The sequence below is a fragment of the Leptonychotes weddellii genome, chromosome 9 (assembly GCF_054177405.1).
Source record: "Leptonychotes weddellii isolate Sample4059 chromosome 9, ASM5417740v2, whole genome shotgun sequence".
NCBI classification, from domain to species: domain Eukaryota; kingdom Metazoa; phylum Chordata; class Mammalia; order Carnivora; family Phocidae; genus Leptonychotes; species Leptonychotes weddellii.
The window spans coordinates 123967719-123979292 of record NC_138377.1 but is presented as its reverse complement, the minus strand read 5'-3'; the positions used below and the strand labels follow the sequence as shown (position 1 = coordinate 123979292).

General features: G+C 42.2%; 1 protein-coding gene across 1 annotated transcript in view; it reads right to left on the bottom strand.

The window, feature by feature from the left end:
- ADAMTSL3 (ADAMTS like 3) overlaps positions 1–11574 on the bottom strand; it is a 235757-nt gene that overhangs the window by 95519 nt on the left and 128664 nt on the right. The window contains exons 14-15 of the mRNA XM_081831893.1: positions 10969–11255; positions 367–496 (exon numbers count right to left, since the gene is read on the bottom strand). Of these exons, the coding sequence (XP_081688019.1) occupies positions 367–496; positions 10969–11255 (417 nt within the window). The remainder of the gene's footprint in view (positions 1–366; positions 497–10968; positions 11256–11574) is intronic.

Genomic DNA, 11574 nt, shown 5'->3' with positions numbered 1-11574 from the left:
TGGGTTAGCCTGGTGGTGGGTATTGAGGAGGGCACGTTCTGCATGGAGCACTGGGTGTTATGCACAAACAATGAATCATGGAACACTTCATCTAAAACTAATGATGTAATGTATGGGGATTAACATAAGAATAAAATTAAAAAAAAAAGAGCCAGGGTAAAGGGGATTCCTTCTCAACACGCAGTTTCTGTGCACCCAGCAGGAATCTGGCTGGAGCATAATGTGAATGGAGAAGAGAGAACGCCGACCTAAGCCAGGTGGTTTACCTTGGGTAGAAGCACAAGCCTTTATGCACATGTGGGCCTCTCTGCAGGAGAGGGTGCTACCATTCGACACAGTGTCCTGGGAGCATGGGACGGCACGTACCTGGGTGGGCAGGGCTCCGTGTTGCAAGCCTGGCTCATTGCCGGAGGACGGTGGACCATATCACACAAGGTATCACTGACTGTCTGCTGGGTCTGGGTGTGCAAGCACACTGCTATGGCTTCTTGATGGCCTGGAGGTTGGAGAGAGGAAAAAAATGCAAATGACTTAGAATAACTTACTATGGGGGAAAGAATAGGGTCTTGGGACTTCTTAAGCCACTGCCCTTTGACTCTACTGCTTGGCTACAGGCTGATTTCAGGGTGCACATGGGAGCAAACCGCTTTGCATTTTTCAAAGTCTTCCCGATTTTAATATTCTCCCCACTGCCCTCCCCGCCCAAATACACTCACATTGAAACACGAAAAAGCACCCCGACTCCCCATCTACTCTCAGGCATACCTACATTCCAAATGCACTCAAAGTCCCCTCAGCTGAACCATCAAAGTGTTCCTCCCAAACATATACCATAGTTTCCCAAGAGGAATTTTCCTATCAGCTGCTAAAGAATAACATTTTTTTCTATGTCACCGCACATGTGTTAACTTTGACGTGGAACCCTCATTAAAATTTTCATTATGGTGTGAGTTGCTGTTCACTATTACTGTAATTAGTAATATTTCCATTGCTAGCAAAAACAACAGCAATACCTCCCATTGGGAGAGGGCTCTGGCATGTATAAAGTGCTTTCAACTGTACCATTTGGGCCCACCATAACCTTGTGAGGTCCGAAGAATGGTACCATCATCTCCATTTTATTAATTGAATAATGAGGACACTGAGGTTTAGAGAGAAATTAAGACAGCAAGAAAAGGGGTAGATTCAAAACTAAAAATTAGGTTTCCTATCTCCTAAGCCAGAGCTCTGTCTTTGTCCTGCAGGGATCCCAAAATGCAATACAGTCAACCAGCTTCCCAAAGCAGGGACTGCTTCTTGGGCAAATAGGAACACTTCATGGGCTAATCTTTCCTTTGTCTGGCCCCAAAGCCCACGTCTCAACCACTATTCTTCGTCTATTGAGACAAAAAGAATTATTGGAAAATCAGAACTGAACAAAATATAAATCAAACTCTGGATGAAAAAAATCACATAAAAATTGTAACAGCAACTTGACTCTGCTATTTGAAATATGCAAATGTATTCAGTTTCATGCAAGAATGTGTGTTCCATTATGTTAGAAGACTGTGGTTCTTTTTCCAAATGCCATGTTTCAATTCATCCGTTTTATGATATTTTACAGAATGCAGAATAGGCCAAAAGGATATATAAAATATACATTGGTGATGTTCAGTTCTTTCCACTAAATTTTCTCCTGCTTTCTTCAGTTGAATTCTTATGTTCGTGGACATGGTGGGATGCAGTCTTCAATCTCCATGGATCTCCCATGAACTTTTTTTTTTTTTTAAATAAATACTGGCTTATTTGAGATACCAAGGGGACACAGCTACAGTTGAATTACCAGTTCCCATTTGCAAATGTCAGGCTTCCTTACGGACTTCATAGGGGCGCAGATGCTCATTTTCTAGCATGGCTGCATTTCTTTTTCATCAAAATCCAGTTACCTTTCACATATATTTTAATTTGTAATCAAAATTCTATAGAAAATATACAGAGACTATTTTGGAATGTTTTCTGGAGACGCAGTGGGTGGGTCTTAAAGGTCTAAAGTGATCTCATTTAACCATTCGTATGAAGTGCTAGAACACTCGTGAGAAATTTCTCTGTCTTAAAGTAAGCATACTCAAAGGAATGTAAAAAATTAATAGATGGCTTAGGCTACTTATTGGGGTAAAATGTATTTTATAAAGATGGCCACAACAATATCTTCCACCCCACATACTCAACCTACGAGAACAATTTAACACTTTTCACTTCAAGAGGCTTGACAAAACCTTTATCCTCAAAAGTAGAAGTAAAAAATATAAGTTCACTTTATCTTATACTTAGCAAAATTTGGGTGATAATTGTGATGCATTTAGGAGCTATAAAATAAATGATGCATTAAAATTTCAGTATAATTTTTCTAATCAATTCCTTTGGTAGCATGAGGCAACATCCCTCAATCCACATTTGACTTCTACAATGTCATAATAAGAGGGTCTTTTGGGGGGCAGAAATAATATTCAAAGCCTTCATCAAGAAATGAATTAATGATTAGAGGAGGGTGCAAGGACTCAAAAAAGGGAAGCAGAGCCATTTAACACATTTCCTTTTGTTGGTTTACGGTTGGCGTTAGTTGGGTTTCTTGCATGCAAGTCCTGAGTAATTCAACATGCCAAATAACATCTCATACACACACACACACACTCAGTAAGAAATACCTGGAGCAATGAAGAACATCTAGCCAGAGCCTTTAAAGTGCTCTGTCCAGTATTTAATACATCAAGTTGTAAAATAAATATGAAAAAATAAATTGAATAAGACAAGTATGTTGATTTAATAACCGAAAAGCCTTGGGCCCTAGAAAGAGACATTAATATGCTCTTGGAGCACCAATGGAACATTAACAAAAACTGATCCTCTATTAGTCTATAAAGTAAACTGCATAAGTTCCAAAAGCCAGAAATCACGCAGGTCACATTCTCTGACCACAACAGAGTCCAACTGTAAACAAATAATAAACAATTAAACCCCCAAGTCCGACCATTAGAATTTTCCATAAGTCATTCCCTATTTAACTGCTTGGTCAGAAAGAGTGAATGGATCCCACATTATTTGTGGCCAGAAAAAAAGAGAAGAGAGAGGCTTAAAGCAACCCAAGACCAGATGAACAACTCGTAATAATAATATCAATACTGCCATGAAGTGGATGGCTTTTTTTCCAAGAAAACCTAAATTAGGGAAATTACTTGGAAATTAAGATCTTGAATACAACAATAAGCAGGAGGGGTGGGGCTTGAAAATGATGTCAAAGATCCAGCCACGATGCTCTCCCCTAAATCCTGCCCCCAAAAGGGGAAAACAAGAATGGGCAGGAACCAGTGCTTTCAAACTTTTTAAAAAGATAATATCCATGATATAAACTATTTCTTAAGATATGTTATTTATTGATTTGAGAGACAAAGCATGCATGAGTGGGGGTGGAGGGGGGAGGGGCTGAGGGAGAAGGGAAGAGAGAAGCAGGCTCCCCGCTGAGCAGAGCCCAACACAGGGCTTGGTCCCAGGACCCTGAGATCATGACCTGAGCTTAAATCAAGAGTCAGACGCTTAACTGACTGAGCCATGAAGGCGCGCCATGATATAAACTATTTAAGACTGTTGAAAGGTATGGAAAACTCCAATTCATGTTACAAAACTACTATAACCCTGATAATGAAATCTATAAAAGAAAAAAACAACCATATCTACTTCATACAGTGTTGCCTTGTACAATGCTATATTACAGATACAAGCCCAGGGGCATATTGAAAAGAACATTAATCCATTTTCCTTTCTCTCAGCTGATAAGCCACTGTGAATGAGAGGATGCTACTCTCAACTCCCAGGTCATGAAAAAGAGGGAAAGCATTATATGCTCTGGGTCAGGAGAAGTGCCAAGGAACAGCATCATTCTTGGGGTTCAAATGCAAGTGTTACAGCACTGCAAATAGGTGAGTTTAGCAACCAGTTGAGGACACAGCTGGTAAAGATTAAGGACTGTTGAAACCATTTGGCTGCATGAAGGGCATCATAAACATTGCTGGAGCCTGAGAGGAAGTGACCAATTATATCAAGAGTGGTTAGAAGAAATTACAGCCAGGGGCCTGTCATGACTCGGAGAGATCTGAAGAGAACAAAACAGCGATTGCTAACCTTCCGTGTCAGGAACACATCTCCGTGGGGAGTATGCTAACATGATCCTGCGGCGGACCTCGGTTTCGGTCCCACTTTCCCCTTTGTAGGAAGGCATGCTTGGAGTCCGCCATGTGAAATGGAAGATGCCCACATGCAGCAATATCATTCACACATGTCACTAAATCCAATACTAGCATATTGTAGTCAGCTGTATAAGAAGAGAATGTTACACCGTGACCTCAAACATCTCTGCATTCACTCCCCAAATCACTCACACACACTGGCCTTTTCCTGGCCTATTTCTATTAGGAGCTGCCTCTTCCACAGCTGAAGACCAATCTCTACCACTGTGTGTTGGCTTTCACTCCTTTCCACCTTCCCAGGAAATCTGTTGATTACTTTAGCTTTTGATTTCATTCCGGAGCTTTCTCACTTCCTTGTAAATGTACCCAAGCCACTCAGTCATTGAATAACACAACACACACACACAACCTACAATACCTTCTAGCCTCTTCCCTCTCTCTGTCTTCTTTATCACAGACAAATTTTGCCACAAAAACATCTATTCTTTTCATCTCCATGTTGTCACCTGTCACTCCTTCCTCCATCCTTTCAAATCTGACATCCATATCCAACATTCCAATGGATGGACTCTTCAAGTCATCAGTGGCCACCCATTCTCTTCCTGGAGATTCTCATCCATCCATGCCCCGGCTTCAATTCTCTCCATACACAGATGATTCATAAATGTATATTTCCAGCCTCGATCTTTGCACTTTGCCTCAGATTCACACGTGCAATGGCCTACTTAGAGCATCTCTATTTGGAAGTCCAAAGGCATGTTAAAGTTATTACAACCAGAACTGAACTCGTGATTTCCTTGTGCCCAGCTGGATCTCCAGTGAACACTCATCATCTCAGGGTAGAATCCATGTCTCAGACTGGCCACCTCACTCCCGCTCACCCCCTCCACCCACAGACTTTCACCTTCTACACATTTCTCCGAGTCATCTGCTGTACTCCATCTCTAGCATCCTTACCACTGAAGGCCCAGCCTTCGCCTGGATGAGACAACGACTTCTTAAGACGTCCTCCCTCACATCTGTTCTTATCCCTTCCAAACCCTTTTTTTTTTTTTTTACAATACAGCTGGGCTCACCTTTTTGAAATAAATAAAAGTTTGATCATGTAACTCCCACTTTGATTCGTTAAATGGCTTCCCCCCCGGATCTTGGGATAAAGAACCAAGTCAGCTTTGCCTGTAAGGCATTAGTCGGCCCCTGCCTTCCTCTCTAGCATCAGCTCACCATCTTCCTGAGTATTCCAGCTGCACCTGCCTTCTTCATTCGCGAGATGGACCATGCACCTGCTACCCAAGGACTTTGTACCTGCTCTTCCTTCTGCTGGGAATTCTCTCTGTGACCACCCCCCAGCCCCTCCTTTGCTGAATTAATTCCTCATCTTTCAGATTTAAGTTCAAGAGTAATCATTTTTAGGGAAGTTTCCCCTTACTTCCCTAACTAGGTCAATTTCCTCCTATTATATGCCTTGAGAGCACCATGTATCTCCTTTGCTATAACCAGCTGTGATTTACATATATGTGTGTGATTATAAGATCGGCACATTTCCCCCGCCAAGTGTGAGTCACTATCACTCAGCCCAGTGCCTACTGCAAAGAAACATGCAACAAATTTGTAGAATGTTGTTTTTGAACGAAACAACAGAGAGATTCCTGCTACTGTCAGGACAAAGGCAAGGTTGGCATTGCCCACACTCCTTATTATTGTTTTTGTGATTCTAGATGATGCAATGAGATATAAAACTTACATAAGATAAATAAATATGTGAAAGGGAAAAATGAAACCATCATTAATTATAGATGGTTATTTTACTTAGAGAATTCGTAAGAATGGACTTAAAAATGAGTAGATGTTTTAAGGGGCTCAGAAAATCAGATTTTTTAAAAGAGAAAAAATGGGAGCATTATAAGAAGAATGTCCTATTATTATTCTATGATAAAATAATCATCCCACTAATACTTACTATAGACCGCGTGCCAAGCACTGCGTTTAAGCACTTCTCCTACATCATTTTGTTAAATAAGCACATTCAATCCTTTCATTGACCCTCATGAAGTAGGGATGGCTCTTCTCATTTTACAAAAATGAGCCCCTACAAACTTATATAAGGGGCCCAAAGAGAGTGAAGAGAGCGGAAGAGGCTAGGGTTCAAAGTGCGGTCAGGCTTCAAAATCCGTGCATCTGCTACTAGCTTGTGCTACTAGAAAATACCAAGGTAAAAATGAAAGGTCGTAAGTGCAACAAATAACATAAAATACAAAGAAACACTGGTGAGGAATGTTTAGGATGCAGTAAATTACAGAACCTTAGCAGGGGGTCCTGGAAAGGTAAGGATATCTTCCAGGATGTCTGTGTGTACAGGCATGCACATGCACGCGCACACACGTGCCCCCTGGAAGCTGGAAATTCAATATGTCTGCATTCTTCATGCTTTCGAGAATTAAAAAAGAATTCTCCGTTGCCACTCCAGTATGAAAGCAGACCTAGGAAAGGTTCTCAAGTATCAGCCATTACAACGAATAGATTTACTTTGATTTTCTGTATGATGTGCAGATAAGTTAGAAGATACAAGTACACAGATTATCAGGATGCGACCAAAGGTTTATCTTTTCAGAAATCTGTAATTTGAATATATTATTTTTCTATCAGAAACAGGAATGTTGGGGAAATAACTAGGTGCCTGGGGAAGTTCTATTTTCCTGTGGTATTCAGTTACAGCAGACCAGGGTGAGGGTTAAAACCGACATTCGTAACTACACGTAAGTGGACTCGTAGAGGCTGAGCCTCCAAAAGCACATTAAAATGGATCACAGAGAGGCAAGTACCCCTGTGTGTAAGTAGTACCGTCAAGACAGTAAAGGTGAATAACCAAAGCTGTGGTCCACCAAGTCAAGGGTGGTGTCCTACTCATTTTATATCCTGATACCGAGCCCAGAACTCAGAGCCATGGAGTCTAGCACAGAGTAGACATGCAGTTCCCTGCCTTTATAGAGGATTTTGGTTTCAAGCATTAGGCCTTCAGTTTTATAGAATTTAGTGATCTATTTAAAAGGAAAATCTAAGCTTGAACGCACAAAGTTAAAAACATTACTTTTTGGCAAGTTAGAGAGCTTATTGTATGCACTTCAACCAACCCTCTCTAAAGAATGAGAATTATTTTCTGTTTTGGACTGCGTGACGGCCTCTGAGCCTCAGTTTCCCTAACTGTAAAATTTGGGTTCATGGATATCCAAGGTTCATTTAAATGATATTATTCTAGGATTAAACAATATAATAATACACCTTCACAACGCTAAATTGCTGTTTAACTGGGTATTGAAAGATTTCCAAGTTGATTTCTGTTAAAATTTGTAAAATGGGTTCCAGATTGACAAGAGGATGTCAGAAAATAAATGGGCACCTTCTCATCAACCATCTGAATGGTGAATTGCACTTCTGACATGTTCAAGGCAGTTATCCTTCTCACAGCACACCCAAAGGGCACAACGCCAATAAGAATAAACTCAATTAGCCAAGTTTCACAAAACTTGTATGTTTTAAATGGATTAAAAACTCATTCTACTACTCTGAGGTAGATACCCAAGAGAAATGAAAAAATATGTACCTGAATGATCATAGCAGTACTCTTCACAACACCTAACACATGCAAATAATCCAAATTTCCAACTGATGAATGGATAAATAAAATGGGGTATATCCATACAATGGAATAGTATTCATCATAAAAAGAAATGAAGTACTGATTCATGCTACACCATGGATGAACTTCAACTGGAAACATTACACTAAGTGAAAGAAGACAGTGACAAAGGACCACCTATTATGTGATTGCATTTATATGAAATGACAGAATAGACAGAAAGTAGATTAGTGGGCTGCCAGGGGCTGCCACTGGTCGGGAAAATGGGGGTTTGAGGAAAAACGGGGAATGACTGCTTAAGGGTACAGGATTCTTTGGGGGTAAGTGTTCTAACATTGATGGTGATGATGGCTATACAACTTTGTGAATATACTAAAATCCACCGAATTGTATAGTTCAAATACATAAATTGTACGGTATGTGAATTACATTTCAATAAAGCTATTACCAGAAAAAAAAGAAAAAGAAAGTCATTCCCATGAGTTCAGCCATCCTGGAGGCGGACTCTAGGGCCACCTTGGTACACAATACAATAGCAGATTCTAATATTTTGACATCAAGCTTCAAAGATGAGGTCTATTAGGCTCTGCCAACTGAATCAGAATTAACCTGGTCATCTTTCCTTGGGCAAATCCAACTGCTCTGTTAGTTCCAAGGACCCAACATGGCATGCTTTCCCAAATCGAGGGGGAATTTTCCAATCAGGGAAAGAACTAAAATCAAGGATGACAGAGTACTAGGCAAAATAGCAATTCTACTAAAGTCTACATTCAAAAGCGTGAGCCTAGGTGGCTCAGTTGGTTAAGTGTCTGACTCTTGATTTTGGCTCAGGTCGTGATCTCAGGGATGTGAGGGCAAGGTCTGCATTGGGCTCTGTGCTCAGTTCAGAGTCTGCTTGAGATTCTCTCCCTCTGCCCCTCTCCCATGATCTCTCTCTCACTCTCTCTAAAATAAATAAAAAATCTTTAAAAAAAAAAAGCTTGAGATTAACAGATTTGAGGATGTACGAGCAATAGTAGGATTTTTTCTGCTCTCATAATAAAAGACAAAGCTCCAGGCTTCTGTGAAACTGCAGGAATGCGGTAGCTCAGAAGCGGTACAGACAGCTGACATTTCGCAGTAATGTAAAAGAAAGTTCCAGACATCTATAATCGCAGTTGAATAGGGGACCATTTTTCATCACAGCAACTAGCTCTAGAGGGATTCTCCAGAATGATCAAGAAAGTACCAGTTTCTCTTATCGCCAAGGGCATGTCAAAAGGGGAAGGGAGGGAAAAATAAAACAAGATGAAATCAGAGAGGGAGACAAACCGTAAGAGACACTTAACTCTAGGAAACAAACTGAGGGTTGCTGGAGGGGGGAGGGGAGTGGGAGGGATGGGGTAACTGGGTGATGGACATTAAGGAGGGCCCATGATGGAATGAGCACTGGGTGTTATATGTAACTGATGAATCCCTGAACTCCACCTCTGAAACTAATAATACAATATATGCTAATTAATTGAATTTTATTTATTTTTTTATTATGTTCAGCTAGCCACCATATAGTACCTCATTAGTTCTTGATGTAGTGTTCAACGATTCATTAGTTGCGTATAACACCCAGTGCTCAACACAACACGTGCCCTCCTTAATACCCATCACCCTCCCGGCTACCCCGTCCATTAATTGAATTTTAATTAAAAAAAAAAAAGTGCAGGTTTCCAAGCTACAGCAAGGGCAGTGTCCAGGCTCCTGAACTCAGAGGGCGCAGGAGTGAAGTTCCAGGCCCCAGCACAGGTGTGGCTGAGATTATGCGCCCTGGCAGCGAATCAGGGTCCTGGGGAATAAGAAAATCTAAATTCCTGGCTAGCTGGGTAGGCTTCTACAAACCAGGGCGAAGCAAGTAAGAGAGCAGAGAGAATGCGGGAGTAGGTAAGGGTTCTTTGCTCAAATTCTAGCTGCGTAAGTTCATATGAAAGGCAGCAGTTGCTTTGCTGAAGCCTGGGGTAAAGCATATGTCACTCCACCTGGGTCAACTGCAGGCCGGCAATGTCAGAGACCCAGTGCCTGTGTCAGGACAGGTGAGTCTTGAGGTTGAATTAGGACAGGAGAAAGACAAATACCATCGGGTCTTGGAGACCAGATGGGAAGGACTGGGAATTTACTTAAGAGCCTGGGGGACAAAGGGTGAGGGGCTCAGGCACAGTGACGGGACCTTGAGCTCCAAGACGTGATAGGGAGGTCCAAGCACTGGGCTCAGGACCACCAGGAGGAGTGGAGCATGCACTTGACCCAACTGCCTTCTAAGGCAGCAGCTCCTTGTATTCTTTCCACCATTGGCTGGGACTGAAGTCAGCACACATTTAGTCACCAAGTTTTGCCACAACCACTGGAGTCCATGGGCAGGGTGTGAGGAGTCCTGGATTCCTGATCGGATGAGCCCCCTTCACATCAGTAGAAGATCTAGCTTTCCAATTATTTCTATTTCCTCCCAAAAAAGAGAGCCCCGGAGAATGACTATCTGGACTCCGGCTCTCTACTCATCCACTGCATTTTGGATTCTGGAATGCTTAATAATGATCCTGGGGCCAACTTCTACCCTACTGAGGCCCGCTGACCATATTAGCACTTCCTAATCCTAACGGGTCCACTGTCTATGCACGTGACTCCACATGTATACACGTAAACCATAGTCATCAGTATGTTCTGGCCCAACGTGCGGGTATGAGCCTGACTATAATCTGAGGATGAGTCTTGACAGAGTGCCATCAGATAATCTCACTTTGTAACACTGATTTATGGGCAAGACTGCCTCGATTTACCCGTTCTGCGTTTTCCTATTTATTCCATATTACTCAGTGGCCTCTTTCCCCATCTCATTTATTCAGATGCTTAGGCCAAAGGAATGTACTAATTTTTTTGGCCACGATATTATCCCACTATCCTTTATCTTCCTAGAAAATAATCATAATGGAAAACAAAGAAAGAAATGGCAAGGTTTTCAGTTATCCAAATGATGTCACCTCCTTTAGACTTTTCTAACTTGTGTATTTGGCTTGAATGATTTAGCGATTTCTCAAACCATTAGCAGCACAAGATGAGACTGTCCCCCGAGCGAGAATCAAGTACCTCCCAAGCATGTGGCCGTGCAAGGGGTGAACCCAGCGTACTCCCAGTGGTAAGTCATCCTGCTGTCCTCCTGGAGAGAGACGTCCAGCTCTCGGGAGGCAGGGCCCTCGCCACATGGCTTGAGGAGGCAAGGCCGCTCGGTGGGCAGCTCGGGGCCTTCACACTCTTCCTCAGGCAGCTCGGTCTCCGTCTGTGTGAACGTGAGGAGCACGCGACACTTCACCTCTCGGACCTGGACGCCCGGCCCGCACGTGGTGCTGCAGGCTGACCAGGGCTCCGGAATGAACCTATGGAAAACCGGGATGGGGGTGGGGAGGAGGACACGCAACTGTTACATTTGGGCCACAGAGGAGCGGCAAGCATTCTCTGAAGCGAAAAAGTAACATATTTATTCAGAGGGAATTCAGAACATTGGAAATGCCATATTTTTACTGATGCTCAATTATGTCATCAACAAATTTTCAAATCTTATTAACAAGAGAATTTTCCCTCGAGATATACTGAACGTTTGCATCCATTTTGTAACTCAAGTTCTGTGCTATGACCTTTGCATAATATCATTAAAACTAGGGGGCGCCCGGGTGGCTCAGCTGGTTAAGTGTCTGA